General features: G+C 39.0%; 1 protein-coding gene across 1 annotated transcript in view; it reads left to right on the top strand.

The window, feature by feature from the left end:
• The window catches only part of MTMR9 (myotubularin related protein 9), a 107573-nt gene that overhangs the window by 64977 nt on the left and 22800 nt on the right, over positions 1 to 19796 (top strand). Inside the window, exon 9 of the mRNA XM_022594924.3 lies at positions 5354 to 5505. Coding sequence (XP_022450632.2) covers positions 5354 to 5505 — 152 coding nt within the window. The remainder of the gene's footprint in view (positions 1 to 5353; positions 5506 to 19796) is intronic.

Raw genomic sequence — 19796 nt, 5'->3', positions numbered from 1 at the left:
CATGCTAGGTGAGAGCATATCCTGGATTTTGTTCTATTTGATTAAAATTAGTTCATACACTGATTAAAAAGCTTTGAATAATTGAGCAACCATTAAAATGTTATTCTCCTTATATAGGAGCATAGTATCTTACATCTGGAAGAAGCTTTAACATATAATTCAATTCTACCCTCCATGCAGTTTGATAGATTAGGAAGGTTATTATCCAGAGAAGTGAATGACTTGTCCAGGAAGCACACAGCCTGTTGGTCACCAAAAGTATGGCTGTAGTACAGGTCTTCCTACTCCTGCTCTAGAGTTTTCTCTCTTATACCAAGAAACTGTCCTCAGGCCCAGAGTTAGGATCTTACTTCATAACCCAGACACCATCAAGTTTATAGGTTTAATTAGAAGATTCATATCAGAATGATCATTAAAGATGCTTAACTGGTAATCTTCTCATTTGGGTACAGTCTAAAGGCTTCCTCTGGGTGGGAGGCAGGGTTTGTCCCTGGGCTGGTACCTGGCATCAGTTAGTTGAATAATAAATTTAAACAATTAACAGTTTTCATAAAAGAATAGAATTATTGCATCTTTACCTGTTTGAAATTCAAGAACATAGAGCAATACATGTTTTTTTACTTAAAGCTGAATTGGCAGATATTTCAACTTTAGAGTTTCTTACAGATTCTTCAGAAGTAGGGAAAAATTTAGAACTATTTGCTCTAGAAAGTTCTGTGTCACCACAGTTTTCTCACTGTGCTTTGGCTATAGTTACTGCAGCCACACGTGATTCATATGATCAGTTTGACTGATTTAATGGATTTGTTTATAATTTGCACTGTTTCTCCTGTATCCCAAGGGTATTTGCTCTAAGTGTTTTCTCTGATAATATATGGAGTTGGGAGAGGACTAACTTGCTCAAGATAAAATGTCTTATTAGTACCGAGTCCAAGCTTGTACTGCTTGCTGCACGACAAGCCAATAAATCGAGAGACGAGGTGTTGGGGCAAGGAATAGCAACTTTATTCAGAAAGCCAGCAGACCGGGAAGATGGTGGACTAGTGTCCCAAAGAACCATCTTGCCTGGGTTTGGATGCTAGTTTCTTTTATAAAACAAAGAGGGGGAGGTAAGGAGGTAAAGTTAAAAAAGAAAAAGAAAAAAAAACAAGGTGATAAGTTGTTGCAAATGTTTCCTGGTTCCTGCCAGACTCTGGAGGGGATGCATTCATTTCTTCCTCCTTGCAGTCCGTCACAGGTGGCCCTGGTCAGGATGTTTCCTGGGAGCTAAACAAAGGTGTTTTAGCTTACTGCTCAGGATGGGGGACAGGGTTCCCCAGATGGGCCATTATGTATTCTTTAAGCTATAAGCAACATTCCTTTAGTGATTAACTTGTAGCAAAAGCAGTAGAATACAAAGTTTAGAGTAAAAGAAACAGATCCAGTATGGAGCCAGATCTGTTCTTCTCTATTACATTATGTTGGCATTACAAAATCAAACCTTTGTGAAAACCTTCAGATGGGTTGGTGGTTGGGATTGTCCCTGAGCTGTTCATTCATAGTTTAGGCTTAAATGAATCTTTGAACATCGTACCTCAGTTTTTTCAGTTGATGAAATTTACTTTGGGTATTTTAGTATCATTTTAAGTTGACTTTCTAGAAATGATTATACTTATATTATTACACTTGAATTCATTACTTATGCCAAAAGAACAGGCCTACTTCCAAAAAGTAGGATTTGGATTGATTTGTGATGGAGATGCCATTAATATTTCCCTTCCCACCCCAGAAACTATTCTGTAACACGTAGTTAGTCCAAATAGAACATAATTATTAATTTTTTCCTATTTTTTTCCTTATTAACAATAGATGAAAAGTTTAATGCTTCCTGACTTTAGGGTTCTATTCATCTCTGTTCTAGAATTCTGCTAGTCAGAATAGAGTTTAATTAGAAGAGATGACCTAAGAGAAAGCAATGACCATCCTTTTTTCCCCTTTTAAATATTACATACGAAAGAATAAGAACTTTTAAGATTTGTTATGAATACAAAGTCTGAAATTACTTGAACCCTGTGAATTTGGGAGATTGGAGTATTAGCTAGCCTAATAAGATTTTTTTAAAATCTTTAAAGATTTTTAAAAAATCTTTAAAAACCACTGAAAATTCTTGGTAAAAGATGACTTCAGTTAAAAGGGAAAATGTAACATTTTTAAAAAACAGCTTTATTGAGATATAATGCATTTACCATAATATTCAGCCATTTAAAGTGTATTTATTGTGATTTTTTAAAATGGTATATTCAGAGTTGTGCAACCAGCACTGCACCTAATTTTAGAACATTTTCATCACCTCCAAAACAAACCCCATATCGATTACCAGTCACTATCCATTTTCCCTCCCTCCATCCCCTAGCCCCTGATAACCACAAATCTGCTCTTAGTCTATAAATTTGCCTGTTTGACTATTTCATATAAATGGAATCATACAATATGTGGTCTTTTATGATTGGCTTCTTTCACTGAGCATATTTCCAAGGTTCATCCATGTTGTAGAATGGGTTGTTTCCATCATTTGGCTACCATAAATAATGCTGTGTTAAACATTTGTATACAAGTTTTTTTGTGGACATATATCCATTTATCTTAGATATAAACCTAGGAGTGGAATTGTGGGTCATATGGTAACTGACATTTTGAGGAGCTGTGAAAGAAAGTGGCAGCACCATTTTACATTCCCACCAGCAATGTATGAGGGCTCCAGTTTCTCCACATCTCCACCATTTTTTATTGTCTGCCCTTTTGACTTAGTCACCCTAGTGGGTGTAAAGTGGTGTAAATCTCATTACAGTGATTTACATTTCCTTAATGGACCAGTGGTATTGATCAGCTTTGCATGTGTTTGTTGGGCATTTGTGTTATCACTTCTTTGATATCCAAATATCTATTTGGATACTTTGCCAATTTTTTCATTGGGTTATTTGTCTTTTTATTGTTGAGTTGTAAGAAAATTTTGATAGAGATTGCATTGGAATCTGTGGATCACTTTGGGTAGTTATTACTGCCTTAACAGTGTTGCCTTCCAGTCTATGAACATGGGATGTCTTTCCATTTATTTAGGTCTTTAATTCCTTTCAGCAATATTTTATAGTTCTCAGTATACAAATATTTTACCTCTTCAGTTAAATTTATTCTTGGTATTTTAATATTTTGAATGCTGTTGTAAATGGAATTGTTTTCTTAATTTTTTTGGAGTATTCACTGCTGGCATATAGAAACATGACTGTTTTTGTGTGTCTATCTTGTACCCTGCAGTTTTGCCAAATTTATTTATTAGCTCTAGTACTTCGTGTGTGTGTGTGTGGATTCTTTGGGATTTTCTATGCATAGGATCATGTTATTTGCAAGTAGAAATCATTGTACATCTTCCTTTCTACTTTGGATGTGTTTTCTTTCTTTTTCATGTCTAATGAATTTCCAGTACAGCATTGAATGGCAGTGGTGAAAGCAGGCACTCTTGTTCTATTCCTGATCTTAGGGAGAAAGCTTTCAGTCTTTCACGAGTGTAATGTTGAGTATGATGTTAGCTGTGTTTTTTTTCATAAGTACCCTTTACCATGTTGAGGAAGTTCCCTTCTATTCCTAATTTATTGAATGTTTTTGTCATGAAAAGATGTTTTGTTATCTGCTTTTTCTGCATTAATTGCAATGATCATGTGGTTTTTTTCCCTTTGTTCTATTAATGTGGTGTATTACATTGATTGATTTTCTCATGTTGAACCACTCTTGTATACTTAGGATAAATCTCACTTGGTCATGGTATATAATCCTTTCAATATGCTGTTGTATTTGGTTTGCTAGTAGTTTGTTGAGAATTTTTGCATCTATGTTTGTAAGGGACATTGGCCTATTACAGTTTTCTTTTATCATTGTCTGGCTTTGGCATCAGGGTGATAATAGTTTCATAAAATGAGTTAGGAAATATTCCTTTTCTATTTGTTGGGGAGTTTGAGAAGGATTGGTGTTCATTTTTCTTTTATATTTGATAGAATTTACCAGTGAAACCATCTGGTCCTAGACTTTTCTTTGTGGAGAGATTATTTGTTACTGAGTCAATTTCCTTATTTGTTATAGGTCTGTTGAGATTTTTTATTTCTTCAGTCAGTTTAGGTAATTTTTGTGTTTATAGAAATTTGTCCATTTCATCCAGATTATCTAATTTGTTGGTGTGCAGTTAATAGTATTTTCTTAAAATCTTTTTTATTTCTGTAAGGTCAGTAGTAATGTCCCATTTTCATTTTTGATTTTAGTTATTTGCATCTTCCTTTTTCTTTGTCATTCTAGCCAGAGGAACAATTTTGTTGATCTTTTCAAAGTTATTTTGTCTGTCTCCTCTGTAATCTTAGTTTTTCCTTCCTTCTGCAAGCATTGGCTTAGTTTGCTCTCCTTTGTCTAGTTCCTTAAGGTATAAAGTTAGATTACTGATTTGAGATCTTTCCTTTTTAACATAGGTTCTTGCTATAAATTTCCCTCTGAGCATTACTTTCACTGGAGTTGTGTTAGCATGTTGTGTTTTTGTTTTCATTCATTTGTAAGTATTTTATAACTTCTTTTGTGATGTCTTCTTTAAACCGTTGGTTGTTTGAAAGTGTGTTATATAATTCCACATACTTATGAATTTTCCAGTTTTTCTTCTGTTATCAATTTCTAACTTCATTCCCTTGTGGTTGAAGAAGATGCTTTGTATGATCTCAGTCTTTTAAAATGTATTGAGCTTTGTTTTGTGGCCTACCACGTGGTCTGGCCTGCAGAATGCTTCATGTCCACTTGAGAAGAATGTGTGTTCTGCTGTTGGGTAGAGTTTTCTATATTTGTCTTACATTTTGTTCAAGTCCTGTATTTCCTTATTTATCTTCTGTCTAGTTATTGGGATAGTGAAATCCTCAACTATATTAGAGAATTGTCTGTTTCTCTGTTCCATTACGTCAGTTTTTGCTTCATATGTTTTGTGGCTCGGGTGCAACATACATATATATTTATAATTATTATATCTTCTTGGTGGATTAACTTTGTTGCCAGCTTTGGAAGCCTGCAAAACAGTCTTTGTTTTGATGTTGTTGACAGTTAAAAATGCTGACAAATATTTTAATTTTACAACATTTTGTTCTTCTGCTAAAAGTCTTGTGTTCTGCTTTCTAACATACAAGAGAAAAGAAATTGTCCTCTTAGAAGGAGCATTTAATAGTGGTTGTCATAAATTAATTGCTTTAATGGCAATTTTCTTTCTTGATCAGATGTAAGTTGAAGCTAGAGCAGAAAACGATGTCTCTATGGTCATAAATTAATTGCTTTAATGGCAGTTTTCTTTCTTGGTCAGATGCAAGTTGAAGCTACAGCAGAAAACGATGTCTCTATGGTCTTGGGTCAACCAGCCCAGTGAACTGAGTAAGTTCACCAACCCTCTCTTTGAAGCCAACAATCTTGTCATCTGGCCTTCGGTTGCTCCACAGAGTCTTCAGCTGTGGGAGGGTAAGCCACGCATCCTTCGCAAACCTTTTATTAATATAGTCTAGGATGTTCTCTTGACTGCCTGTGGGTACATGAGTACATGGATACTGCTGTTTATATCGGATATTTTCTCAAGATAAGAAGGTACATTTTTTTTTTATTGTGACAAAAACACAAAATTTACCAACTTAACCATCTTTGAGTGTGCAATTCAGTATGGTTAAGTATATCATGTTGCTGTGAAACAGGTCTCCACAACTTTTCATCTGCAAATCTAAAACTCTGTACCCATAAACAACTTCTCAGTGCCCCTCTCCAGCCCCAGGCAACCACCCTTCTGCTTTCTGTCTCTGGATTTGACTACTCCAGGTACCTCATATAAATGGAACCATACAGTATTTGTCCTTTTGTGACTGGCTTATTTCATTAACATAATTAATGTGCTCAAGGCTCATCCATGTGGTAGCATGGGACAGGATCTCCTTCCTCTTTTTTTTTTTTTTTTTTTTTTTTTTTTTGCGGTACGCGGGCCTCTCAGTGTTGTGGCCTCTCCCGTTGCGGAGCACAGGCTCAGTGGCCATGGCTCACAGGCCCAGCCGCTCCACGGCATGTGGGATCCTCCCGGACTGGGGCACGAACCCGTGTTCCCTTCATTGGCAGGCGGACTCTCAACCACTGCGCCACCAGGGAAGCCCTCTCCTTCCTCTTTAAGGCTGAGTAATTTTCTGTTGTGTGTGTGCATGACGTTTTGTTTATCCTTATGTCAGTGGGCTCTTGGGTTGCCTCCACGTTTTGGCACATAGGCATGCAAACATCTCTTTGAGGCCCTGCTTTCCATTCTTTGGGGTATGTACCCAGAAGTGGAATTGCTGGATCACATGGTAATGCTACGTTCAGTATTTTGAGGAACGGTAATTCTGTTTTCCGTAATGACTGCATCATGTTACAACCCCACCAGCAATGAACAAGGGTTCCAGTTTCTCCACATCTTCATCAATGCTTGTAATTTTCTGCTTTTCCCCCCTTTGATAGGCCATCCTAATGGGTGTGAGGAAAAGTACATTACTTTTTGTGTAGAAAAAGTGATAGGTGGTTGGTACAGGTATAAACTCTAAGCTCCTAGGAGATGGTTTCTGTTTGCTTTATTAAGTAGTCATTAGGTAGATTCTTCTGTTGAAGGCTGTTGAAGGGGTAATGAACTAGTCATTCTAGTAAGATTCCACAAAACGTACATAAATGCCATCCATCAGTGCAGTAATACAGATATCCTGTTTGTGTGGAACAGTAATCCAGGCTTAATTTTCATGTCTATTCTAAAGAACGTGTTTTTTGTTTTTTTTTGCGGTACTCGGGCCTCTCACTGTTGTGGCCTCTCCCGTTGCGGAGCACAGGTTCCGGACGCGCAGGCTCAGTGGCCGTGGCTCACGGGCCTAGCCGCTCTGCGGCATGTGGGATCTTCCCGGACCGGGGCACGAACCCGTGTCCCCTGCATTGGCAGGCAGACTCTCAACTGCTGCACCACCAGGGAAGCCCCCTAAAGAACGTGTTTTACCTGCATTAATTTTTCAGATTCTTGAAGTTTATCTCCTTAAATACTAAAGCTTGTTTTTTAAAAAAATAACCAAAACCTATCTAAAACATATTATCCATTCATTAAACAAAGACTATAAAATACCATTTAATTTCTATTTAACCAATTTGTAGGTAGTAAGTACATTTTTATTCATCTTTATATTAAACAATATAAGGCATACACAGAGGAATGATAGCTGTTTGGTAAACTGAAGTACTATAAATGTCAGTTAGTATACTGTGTTCCAATACATTATTGTCTCAAGGGCAATTCTTGTGTGGAAACTGCCCATTGTGTGTAAAAGGGTCTCAGGTTGCTTTGCTTCCTTGTTTTGAGACCGAGCCTGTTTCTATCACTTCTCCGGCCATCAGTTTCACGGCTTGTTCCGCTTGGCATATCTGTCATTAGCTTCTTCCTCCCCCTCAGTTTATGCTTCTAATCTTATCAGTTGAGGTGTCCCCTAGTTAGAATTGTGGGAAAGTGGCCTCAGTCTCCAGGGTCTCTGAGTCTGAGCGTTAGTGCTTTGGGGATTTGGGGCTGCTCAGAACTTCTTGCTTATTGAGTGTTTAGATAGTCACAGATGCAGGACAGGTGATCTCTTAAATGAGAGTTTACAGCTGTACTACTTGTTTAAGACTTCTGAGACAATTTACCTAAAAGCCACTGTCATGTTTAATAACTGAAACAAGAATCTAGTTAGTTGGGAGGAAAGCCAAAATTGGGAGTCCAGTGGCCTAAAGGACGATTTAACTTGTTTTTACCAAACCTCATTGACAGTTTAGGGATTATGTGATAGAAGAAAATTTTTTTGTTATATGAATGAGTTCCTCCTACACCATTAAGAAAGGGGTTTCTCTGTATGTTTAGTACCTCCTCAACTTAGAACTGGAAGAAATCCTATGTTAGGTAAAACATTCTCATGGAAAGTATATGGATTGTATAATGACACTACTCTGGCCTTAAAACGTCTCTCTGCTGTTTATAATTACATTGTAGTCATTGTAGTTAACCATTAATATTAAGTAATTCCTGTATTGAAGAACAGGATTTTAAAAATAAGCTCATTTAATAGAAAAATCAACACAGGTCAGTCTTTAGTCTGTGTTTCTGTCTTCTATCTAGCATTTGGACACATTACAGAAGGACTCTCTAGGGTGCATGGCAGTCCTTTTGTGACTGGCTTATTTCATTAACATAATTAATGTGGTTTATGGAAAGTATTCTAATATAAAGTATTCTAATCATAAAACTTTTGTGAACTTGCCAGCTGCTGACTTCTTGCAGCCTGGAAGGTGTTTGTGCCTCCTGACCTGAGTATCTTTAAGCCGTTACTTTGGGCTGATATCATTAACGTACATCTGTGTAGAGGAGAAAATGTCTTTACTCCATAATAAAAGGATAATTATTATTTGGGGAAAGAAGCAGTTGCCTACAGAATTGGAAAGCTGCCTCGTAAGTAACAGAGAGAGAGAGTGCTGAAGTTTAGGCTCTTAAATAACAGTTTGTGGAGTTCTGTTTTGCTGCAACTGCCACTTTTCCAGTGAAAGTGATTTCACACATGTAGGTCTTACAGGTCTGGATAAAGTTCTGTAATTGTTTAAAGAAAGATTTGTATTGTGAAATTATAAAGTTTATCCCATTGTAATTGTACAGTTTGTATTCCTGAATATATCAGAGAACAGGATTTTGATCTATTTCATAATTTTGTGGGGTTTTTGAAGAATTAATGAGCATGTACATAGTGACTTTAAAAAATTTTTTTAATTTAATTTTATTGTTTCATACAGCAGGTTCTTATTAGTCATCCATTTTACACACATCAGTGTAGACATGTCAATCACAATCTCCCAGTTCATCCCACCACCACCCCCACTCCCACTGCTTTCCCCCCTTGGTGTCCATACGTTTCTTCTCTACATGTGTGTCCCAATTTCTGCCCTGAAAACTGGTTCATCTGTACCATTTTTCTAGGTTCCACATATATGCGTTAATATACGATATTTGTTTTTCTCTTCCTGACTTACTTCACTCTGTATGACAGTCTCTAGACCCATCCACGTCTCAACAAATGACCCAATTTCGTGCCTTTTTATGGCTGAGTAATATTCCATTGTGTATATGTACCACATCTTCTTTATCTGTTCATCTGCTGATGGGCATTTAGGTTGCTTCCCTGACCTGGCTATTGTAAACAGTGCTGCAGTGAACATTGGGGTACATGTGTCTTTTTGAATTATGGTTTTCTCTGGGTATATGCCCAGTAGTGGGATTTCTGGGTCATATGGTAATTCTATTTTTAGTTTTTTAGGGAACCTCCATACTGTTCTCCATAGTGGCTGTATCAATTTACATTCCCACCAACAGTGCAAGAGGGTTCCCTTTTCTCCACACCCTCTCCAGCATTTTGTTGCTTGAAGATTTTCTGATGATACCCATTCTGACTGCTGTGAAGTGATACCTCATTGTAGTACTGAATTGCATTTCTCTAATAATTAGTGATGTTGAGCAGCTTTTCATGTGCTTCTTGGCCATCTGTACATCTTTGGAGAAATGTCTAATTAGGTCTTCTGCCCATTTTTTGAGTGGGTTGTTTGTTTCTTTAAAATTGAGCTGCATGAGCTGTTTATATATTTTGGAGATTAATCCTTTGTCCGTTGATTCGTTTGCAACTATTTTCTCCCATTCTGAGGGTTGTCTTTTCATCTTCATTGTAGTTTCCTTTGCTGTGCAAAAGCTTTTAAGTTTCATTAGGTTCCATTTGTTTGTTTTTATTTCCATTACTCTAGGAGGTGGTTCAAAAAAGGTCTTGCTGTGATTTATGTCAGAGAGTTTCTTCCTATGTTTTCCTCTAAGAGTTTGATAGTTTCTGGCCTTACATTTAGATCTGTAATCCAATTTGAGTTTATTATTGTGTGTGGTGTTAGTGAGTGTTGTAATTTCATTCTTTTACATGTAGCTGTCCAATTTTCCCAGCATGACTTACTGAAGAGGCTGTCTTTTCTCCGCTGTATATTTTGGCCTCCTTTATCAAAGAGAAGGTGACCATATGTACGTGGGTTTATCTCTGGGCTTTCTATCCTGTTCCATTGATCTATCTTTCTGTTTTTGTGCCAGTACCATACTGTCTTGATTTCTGTAGCTTTGTAGTATAGTCTGAAGTCAGGGAGTCTGATTCCTCCAGCTCCATTTTTTCCCCTCAAGACTGCTTTGGCAATTTGGGGTCTTTTGTGTCTCCAGATAAATTTTAAGATTTTTTTTGTTCTGGTTCTGTAAAAAATGCCATTGGTAATTTGATAGTGATTCCATTGAATCTGTAGATTGCTTTGGGTGGTAGAGTCATTTTCACAATGTTGATTCTTCCAGTCCAAGAACATGGTATATCTCTCCATTTGTTTATATCATCTTTAATTTCTTTCATCAGTGTATTATAGTTTTCTGCATACAGGTCTTTTGTCTCCCTTGGTAGGTTTACTCCTAGGTATTTTATTCTTTTTGTTGCAGTGGTAAGTGGGAGTGTTTCCTTAATTTCTCTTTCAGATTTTTCATCATTAGTGTATAGGAATGCAAGAGAATTCTGTGCATCAATTTTGTATCCTGTAACTTTACCATATTCATTGATGAGCTCTAGTAGTTTTCTGGTAGCATCTTTAGAATTCTCTATGTATAGTATCATGTCATCTGCAAATAGTGACAGCTTTAATTCTTATTTTCTGATTTGGATTCCTTTTATTTCCTTTTCTTCTATGATTGTTGTGGCTAAAACTTCCAAAACTGTGTTGAATAAGAGTGGTGAGAGTGGGCAACCTTGTCTTGTTCCTGATCTTAGTGGAAATGCTTTCAGTTTTTCACCATTAAGGACAATGTTGGCTGTGGGTTTGTCATATATGGCCTTTATTATGTTGAGGTAGGTTCCCTCTGTGCCCACTTTCTGGAGAGTTTTTATCATAAATTGGTGTTGAATTTTGTCAAAAGTTTTTCCTGCATCTATTGAGATGATCATATGGTTTTGCTTCTTCAATTTGTTAATATGGTGTATCACATGGATTGATTTGCCTGTATTGAAGAATCCTTGCATCCCTGGGATAAATCCCACTTGATCATGGTGTATGATCCTTTTAATCTGTTGCTGGATTCTGTTTGCTAGTATTTTGTTGAGGATTTTTGCATCTTTATTTATCAGTGATATTGGTCTGTAATTTTCTTTTTTGTAGTATCTGTCTGGTTTTGGTATCAGGGTGATGGTGGCCTCATAGAATTAGTTTCGGCGTGTTCCTTCCTCTGCAATTTTTTGGAAGAGTTTGAAAAGGATGGGTGTAAGCTGTTTTCTATATGTTTGATAGAATTCACTTGTGAAGCCATCTGGTCCTGGACTTCTGTTTGTTGGAAGATTTTTTTTTTTCTTTTTTGCGGTACGTGGGCCTCTCACTGCTGTGGCCTCTCCCATTGCAGAGCACAGGCTCCGGATGCGCAGGCTTAGTGGCCATGGCTCACGAGCCTAGCCGCTCTGCAGCATGTGGTATCTTCCCGGATCGGGGCACAAACCCGTGTCCCCTGCATCGGCAGGCGGACCCTCAACCACTGCGCTACAAGGGAAGCCCCTGTTGGAAGAATTTTAATCACAGTTGCAATTTCATTACTCGTGATTGGTCTGTTCATGTTTTCTATTTCTTCCTGGTTCAGTCTTGGAAAGTTATACCTTTCTAAGAATTTGTCCACTTCTTCCAGGTTGTCCATTTTATTGGCATAGTGTTCCTTGTAGTAGTCTCTTAGGATGCTTTGTATTTCTGCGGTGTCTGTTGTAACTTCTCCTTTTTCATTTCTAATTTTATTGATTTGAGTTCTCTCCCTCTTTTTCTTGATGAGTCTGGCTAATGGTTTATCAATTTTGTTTATCTTGTAAAAGAACCAGCTTTTAGTTTTATTGATCTTTGCTATTGTTTTCTTTGTTTCTGTTTCATTTATTTCTGCTCTGATCGTTAGGATTTCTTTCCTTCTGCCAACTTCGGGTTTTTTTTGTTCTTCTTTCTCTAGGTCCTTTAGGTGTAAGGTTAGATTGTTTACTTGAGATTTTTCTTGTTTCTTGAGGTAGGCTTGTATTGCTATAAACTTCCCTCTTAGAACTGCTTTTGCTGCCTCACAGAGGTTTTGGATGGTCATGTTCTCGTAATTTGTCTCTAGGTATGTTTTGATTTATTCAGTGATCTCTTGGCTATATAGTAATGTATTGTTTAGCTTCCATGTGTTCGTGGTTTTACGTTTGTTTCCCCTGTAATTCATTTCTAATCTCATAGCATTGTGGTCAGAAAAGATGCTTGATATGATTTCAGTTTTCCTAAATTTACTGAGGCTTGATTTGTGATCCAAGATGTGATCTGTCCTGGAGCATGTTCCATGTGCACGTGAGAAAAAAGTGTAATCTGCTGTTTTTGGATGGAATATCCTATAAATATCAGTTAAATCTATCTGGTCTATTGTGTCATTTAAAGCTTGTGTTTCCTTTTTAATTTTCTGTTTGGATTATCTGTCTATTGGTGTAAGTGAGGTGTTAAAGTCCCCCACTATTATTGTGTTACTGTCAGTTTCCTCTTTTATAGCTGTTAGCAGATGCCTCATGTATTGAGGTGCTCCTATGTTGGGTGCATATAGAGTCTGTATGACAGACTCTAGGTCTATCCACCTCATTACAAGTAGCTCAATTTCGTTTCGTTTTCTGGCTGAGTAATATGCCCTTGTTTATATGTTCCACGTCTTCTTTATCCATTCATCCGACGATGGACACTTAGGTTGTTTCATTCCTTTTTATGGCTGAGTAATATTCCATTGTGTATATGTACCATATCTTCTTTACCCATTCGTCTGTCGATGGGCATTTAGGTTGCTTCCATGACCTGGCTGTTGTAAATAGTGCTGCAATGAACATTGGGGTGCATGTGTCTTTTTGAATTATGGTTTTCTAAAGGTATATGCCCAGTAGTGGGATTGCTGGGTCATATGGTATTTCTATTTGTCGTTTTATAAGGAACCTCCATACCGTGCTCCATAGTGGCTGTACCAGTTCACATTCCCAGCAGCAGTGCAAGAGTGTTCCCTTTTCTCCACACCCTGTACAGCATTTTTTGTTTCTAGTTATTTTTGATGACGGCCATTCTGACTGGTGTGAGATGACATCACATTGTAGTTTTGATTGGCATTTCTCTCATGATTAATGACGTTGCGCATGCTTTCACGTGTTTGTTCGCAGTCTGTATGTCTTCTTTGTGGAAATGTCTATTTAGGTCTTCTGCCCATTTTTGGATTGGGTCGTTATTTTGTAATTGAGCTGCATGAGCTGCCTATAAATTTTGGAGATCAATCCTTTGTCAGTTGCTCCATTTGTAAATATTTTCTCCCCTCCTAGGGTTGTATTTTGGTCTTGTTTATGGTTTCCTTTGCTGTGGAAAAGCTTTGAAGTTTCATTATGTCCCATTTGTTTATTTTTGGTTTTATTTCCATTTCTTTAGGAGGGGGTTCAAAAAGGATCTTGCTGTGATTTATGTCATAGAGTGTTCTGCCTCTGTTTTCCTCTAAGAGTTTGATACTTTCTGCCCTTGCCTTTAGGTCTCTAAGCCAGTTTGAGCTTATTTTTGTGTGTGGTGTTAGGGAGTGATCTAATCTCATACTTTTACACGTACCGGTCCAGTTTTCCCAGCACCACTTATTGAAGAGGCTGTCCTTTCTCCACTGTACATTCTTGCCTCCTTTATCAAAGAGAAGATGACCATATGTGTGTGGGTTCATCTCTGGGCTTTCTATCCTGTTCCATTGATCTTTCTGTTTTTGTGCCAGTACCATACTGTTTTGATTACTGTAGCTTTGTAGTATAGTCTGAAGTCAGGGAGCCTGATTCCTCCAGTTCCGTTTTTCATTCTCAGGATTGCTTAGGCTATTCGGGGTCTTTTGTGTTTCCATACAAATTGTGAAAATTTTTGTTATAGTTCTCTGAGAAATGCCAGTGGTGGTTTGATGGGGATTGCATTGAATCTGAAGATTGCTTTGGGTAGTAGAGTCATTTTCACAATGTTGATTCTTCCAACTGAAGAACGTGGTGTGTCTCTCCATCTATTTGTATCATCTTTAATTTCTTTCATCAGTGTCATGATTTTCTGCATACAGGTCTTTTGTCTCCTTAGGTAGGTTTATTCCTAGATAGTTTATTCTTTTTGTTGCAGTGGTAAATGGGAGTGTTTTCCTGGTTTCCCTTTCAGATTTTTCATCATTAGGGTATAGGAATGCCAGAGATTTCTGTGCATTAATTTTCTATTCTGCTACTTGACCAAATTCATTGATTAGCTCTAGTAGTTTTCTGGTAGCATCTTTAGGATTCTCTATGTATAGTATCATGTCATCTGCAAACAGTGACAGCTTTACTTCTTCATTTCCGATTTGGCTTTCTTTTATTTCCTTTTCTTCTCTGATTGCTGTGGCTATAACTTCCAAAACTGTGTTGACTAAGAGTGGTGAGGTTGGGCAACCTTGTTTTGTTCCTGATCTTAGTGGAAATGCTTTCAGTTTTTCACCGTTGAGGATGATGTTGGCTGTGGATTTGTCATATATGGCCTTTATCATGTTGAGGAAAGTTCCCTCTATGCCTACTTTCTGCAGGGTTTTTATCATACATGGATGTTGAATTTTGTCCAAAGCTTTCTCTGCATCTATTGAGATGATCCTATGGCTTTCCTCCTTCAGTTCATTAATATGGTGTATCACGTTGATTGATTTGCGTATATTGAAGAATTCTTGCATTCCTGGAATAAACCCCGCTTGATCATGGTGTATGATCCTTTTAATGTGCTGTTGGATTGTCTTTGCTAGTATTCTGTTGAGGATTTTTGCATCTATGTTCACCAGTGATATTGGCCTGTAGTTTTCTTCCTTTGTGACATCCTTGTCTGGTTTCGGTATCAAGGTGATGGTGGCCTCGTAGAATGAGTTTGGGAGTGTTCCTCCCTCTGCTATATTTTGGAGGAGCTTGAGAAGGATAGGTGTTAGCTCTTCTCTAGATGTTTGATAGAATTCGCCTGTGAAGCCGTCTGCTCCTGGGCTTTTGTTTGTTGGAAGATTTTTTAATCAGTTTCAATTTCAGTGCTTGTGATTGGTCTGTTCATATTTTCTATTTCTTCCTCATTCAGTCTTGGCAGGCTGTGCATTTCTAAGAATTTGTCCGTTTCCTCCAGGTTGTCCATTTTATTGGCATAGAATTGCTTGTAGTAATCTCCCATGATCTTTTGTGTTTCTGCAGTGTCAGCTGTTACTTCTTTTTCATTTCTAATTCTGTTGGGTTGAGTCTTCTCCCTTTTCTTCTTGATGAGTCTGGCTAATGGTTTATCAATTTTGTTTATCTTCTCAAAGAACCAGCTTTTAGTTTTTTTGATCTTTGCTATCGTTTCCTTCATTTCTTTTTCACGTATTTCTGATCTGATTTTTATGATCTCTTTCCTTCTGCTAACGTTGGGGCTTTTTTGTGTTTCTTTCTCTAATTGCTTTAGGTGCAAGGTGAGGCTGTTTATTCGAGATGTTTCCTGTTTCTTAAGGTTGGATTGTATGGCTGTAAACTTCCCTCTTAGAACTGCTTTGGCTGCATCCCATAGGTTTTGGGTCGTCGTGTCTCCATTGTCATTTGTTTCTAGGTATTTTTTGATTTCCTCAGTGATCACTTCGTTATTACGTAGTGTATTGTTTAGCCTCCGTGTGTTTGTATTTTGTACAGATCTTTTCCTGTAATTGATGTCTAGTCTCATAGCGTTGTGGTCGGAAAAGACACTTGATACAATTTCAATTTTCTTAAATTTACCAAGGTTTGATTTGTGACCCCAGCTATGATCTATCCCAGAGAATCTTCCATGAGCAGATGAGAAAAATGTGTATTGTGTTGTTTTTGGATGGAATGTCCTATAAATATCAATTAAGTCCATCTTGTTTAATGTGTCATTTAAAGCTTGTGTTTCCTTATTTATTTTCATTTTGGATGATCTGTCCATTGGTGAAAGTGGCGTGTTGAAGTCCCCTACTATGAATGTGTTACTGTCGATTTCCCCTTTTATGGCTGTTAGTATTTGCCTTATGTTTTGAGGTGCTCCTATGTTGGGTGCATAAATAGTTACAATTGTTATATCTTTTTCTTGGATCAATCCCTTGATCATTACGTAGTGTCCTTCTTTGTCGCATGCAATAGTCTTTATTTTAAAGTCTATTTTGTCTGATATGAGAATTGCTACTCCAGCTTTCTTTTGGTTTCCATTTGCATGGAATATCTTTTTCCATCGTCTTACTTTCAGTCTGTATGTGTCTCTGGGTCTGAAGTGGGTCTTTTGTAGACAGCATGTGTATGGGTCTTGTTTCGGTATCCATTCAGCCAATCTGTGTCTTTGGGTGGTAGCATTTAGTCCATTTACATTTAAGGTAATTATCTATGTGTACGTTCCTTTCCCATTTTCTTAATTGTTCTGGCTTCGTTATTGTAGGTCTTTTCCTTTTCTTGTAGTTCTTGCCTAGAGAAGTTTCTTTATCATTTGTTGTAAAGCTTGTTTGGTGGTGCTGAACTCTCTCAGCTTTTCCTTGTGTGTAAAGGTTTTAATTTCTCCATCAAATCTTAATGAGATCCTTGCTGGGTAGAGCAATCTTGGTTGCAGTTTTTTCTCCTTCATCAATTTAAATATGTCCTCCCAGTCTCTTCTGTCTTGCAGAGTTTCTGCTGAAAATCAGCTGTTAACCTTATGGGGATTCCCTTGTGTGTTATTTGTTGTTTTTCCCTTGCTTTCAATATGTTTTCTTTGTAATTAATTTTTGACAGTTTGAATAATATGTGTCTTGGCGTATTTCTCTTTGGATTTATCCTGTATGGGACTCTCTCTGGTCCCTGGACTTGATTTACTATTTCCTTTCCATATTAGGGAAGTTTTCAACTATAATCTCTTCAAATATTTTCTCAGTCCCTTTCTTTTTCTCTTTTTCTTCTGGAACCCGTTTAATTGGAATGTTGGTGCTTTTAATGTTGTCGCAGAGGTCTCTGAGACTGTCCTCAGTTCTTTTCATTCTTTTTTCTTTATTCTGCTCTGCAGTATTTATTTCCACTATTTTATCTTCCAGGTCACTTGTCCGTTCTTCTGCCTCAGTTATTCTGCTATTGAACCCATGTAGAGTATTTTTAATTTCATTTATTGTGTTGTTCATCGTTGCTTGTTTCATCTTTAGTTCTTCTAGGTCCTTGTTAAATGTTTCTTGCATTTTGTCTATTCTATTTCCAAGATTTTGGATCATCTTTACTATCATTATTCTGAATTCTTTTTCTGGTAATCTGCCTATTTCCTCTTCATTTTTTAGGTCTGGTGGTTTTTTATCTTGCTCCTACATCTGCTGTGTGTTTTTCTGTCTTCTCATTTTGCTTATCTTACTGTGTTTGAGGTCTCCTTTTTTTAGGCTGCAGGTTCGTATTTACCTTTTTTTTTTTTTTTTTTTGCGGTACGCGGGCCTGTCACTGTTGTGGCCTCTCCCGCTGTGGAGCACAGGCTCTGGACACACAGTCTCAGCGGCCATGGCTGACGGGCTCAGCCGCTCCATGGCATGTGGGATTTTCCCAGACCGGGGCACGAACCTGTGTCTCCTGCATCGTCAGGTGGACTCTCCACAACTGCGCCACCAGGGAAGCCCGTTCCCGTTGTTTTTGGTGTCTGTCCCCAGTGGCTAACGTTGGTTCAGTGGGCTGTGTATACTTCCTGGTGGAGGGGACTAGTGCCTGTGTTCTGGTTGATGAGGCTGGACCTTGTCTTTCTGGTGGGCAGGTTCACGTCTGGTGGTGTGTTTTGGGGTGTCTGCGGACTTATTATGATTTAAGGCAGCCTCTCTGCTAATGGGTGGGGTTGTGTTCCTGTCTTGCTAGTTGTTTGGCATAGGATGTCCAGCACTGTAGCTTGCTGGTCGTTGCGTGAAGCTGGCTGCTGGTGTTGAGATGGAGATCTCTGGGAGATTTTCGCCATTTGATATTATGTGGAGCTGGGAGGTCTTTTGTGGACCAGTGTCCTGAATTTGGCTCTCCCACCTCAGAGGCACAGCACTGACTCCTGGCTGCAGCACCACGAGCCTTGCATCCACACAGCTTAGCATCAAAGGAAGAAAATGTAGTAAGAAAGAAAGAAAGAAGGGAAAGAAGGAAGGAAAGAATGAAAGAAAGAAAGAAGATAAAATAATATAAAATAAGCTTATTAAAATAAAAAATATTAAGAAAAAACATTTTTTTAAAAAAACAAAAACGAAAACAACAACAACAAGAAAAACAAACAGACGTATAGAACCCTAGGACAAATGGTAGAAGTAAAGCTATACAGAGAAAATCTCACACAGAAGCATACACATACACACTCAGAAAAAAAGGAATAGGGCAAAAAATCATAAATCTTGCTCTCAAAGTCCACCTCCTCAATTTGGGATGATTCGTTGTCTATTCACGTATTCCACAGGTGCAGGGTACATCAAGTTGGTTGTGGAGCTTTAATCTGCTGCTTCTGAGGCTGCTGGGAGCGATTTCCCTTTCTCTTCTCTGTTCTTACAGCTCCCAGGGGCTCAGCTTTGGATTTGGCCCCGCCTCTGCGTGTAAGTCGCCGGAGGGCGTCTGTTCTTCTCTCAGACAGGACGGCGTTAAAGGAGCCGCTGATTTGGGAACTCTGGCTCACTCAGGCTGGGGGAGGGAGGGGCACGGAGTGTGGGGCGAGCCTGCGGCGGCAGAGGCCGGCATGACGTTGCACCAGCCTGAGGCGCACTGTGCGTTCTCCTGGGGAAGTTGTCCCTGGATCCCGGAACCCTTGCAGTGGCGGGCTGCACAGGCTCCCCGGAACAGGGGTGTGGATAGTGACCTGTGCTCGCACGTAGGCTTCTTGGTGGCAGCAGCAGCAGCCTTAGCGTCTCATACCCGTCTCTGGGGTCCGCGCTTTTAGCCACGGCTCACGCCCGTCCCTGGAGCTCCTTTAAGCAGTGCTCTTAATCCCCTCTCCTCACGCACCAGGAAACAAAGAGGGAAGAAAAAGTCTCTTGCCTCTTTGGCAGGTCCAGACTTTTCCCCGGACTCCCTCCCAGCTAGCCGTGGCGCACTAACCCCCTGCAGGCTGTGTTCACGCCGCCAACCCCAGTCCTTTCCCTGCGCTCCGACCGAAGCCCGAGCCTCAGCTCCCAGCCCCGCCCACCCTGTCGGTGAGCAGACAATCCTCTCGGGCTAGTGAGTGCTGGTCGGCACCGATCCTCTGTGCGGGAATCTCTCTGCTTTGCCCCCAGCACCCCTGTCGCTGTGCTCTCCTCAGTGGCTCCGAAGCTTCTCCCCTCTGCCACCTGCAGTCTCAGCCCGCAAAGGGGCTTCCTAGTATGTGGAAACGTTTCCTCCTTCACAGCTGCCTCCCACTGGTGCAGTTCCCGTCCCTATCCTTTTGTCTCTGTTTATTCTTTTTTCTTTTGCCCTACCCAGGTACGTGGGGGCTTTCTTGCCTTTTGGGAGGTCTGAGGTCTTCTGCCAGCGTTCAGTAGGTGTTCTGTAGGAGTTGTTCCACGTGTAGATGTATTTCTGGTGTATCTGTGCGGAGAAAGGTGATCTCTGCATCTTACTCTTCCGCCATCTTCCTTATGACCTCTCTCTTGTTCTTTTAATGGAGAGTAGTTCCTCTGCTTTTTCATTTTACTGAAATATCCCTTTTTCTATGAATTTAGGAGAAACAGTTAT

This window comes from Delphinapterus leucas, chromosome 6 (genome assembly GCF_059928025.1).
Source record: "Delphinapterus leucas isolate spDelLeu-1000000601 "Yukka" chromosome 6, BTC_Dleu_Yukka2, whole genome shotgun sequence".
NCBI classification, from domain to species: domain Eukaryota; kingdom Metazoa; phylum Chordata; class Mammalia; order Artiodactyla; family Monodontidae; genus Delphinapterus; species Delphinapterus leucas.
This window is presented reverse-complemented; position numbering and strand designations above follow the sequence as displayed.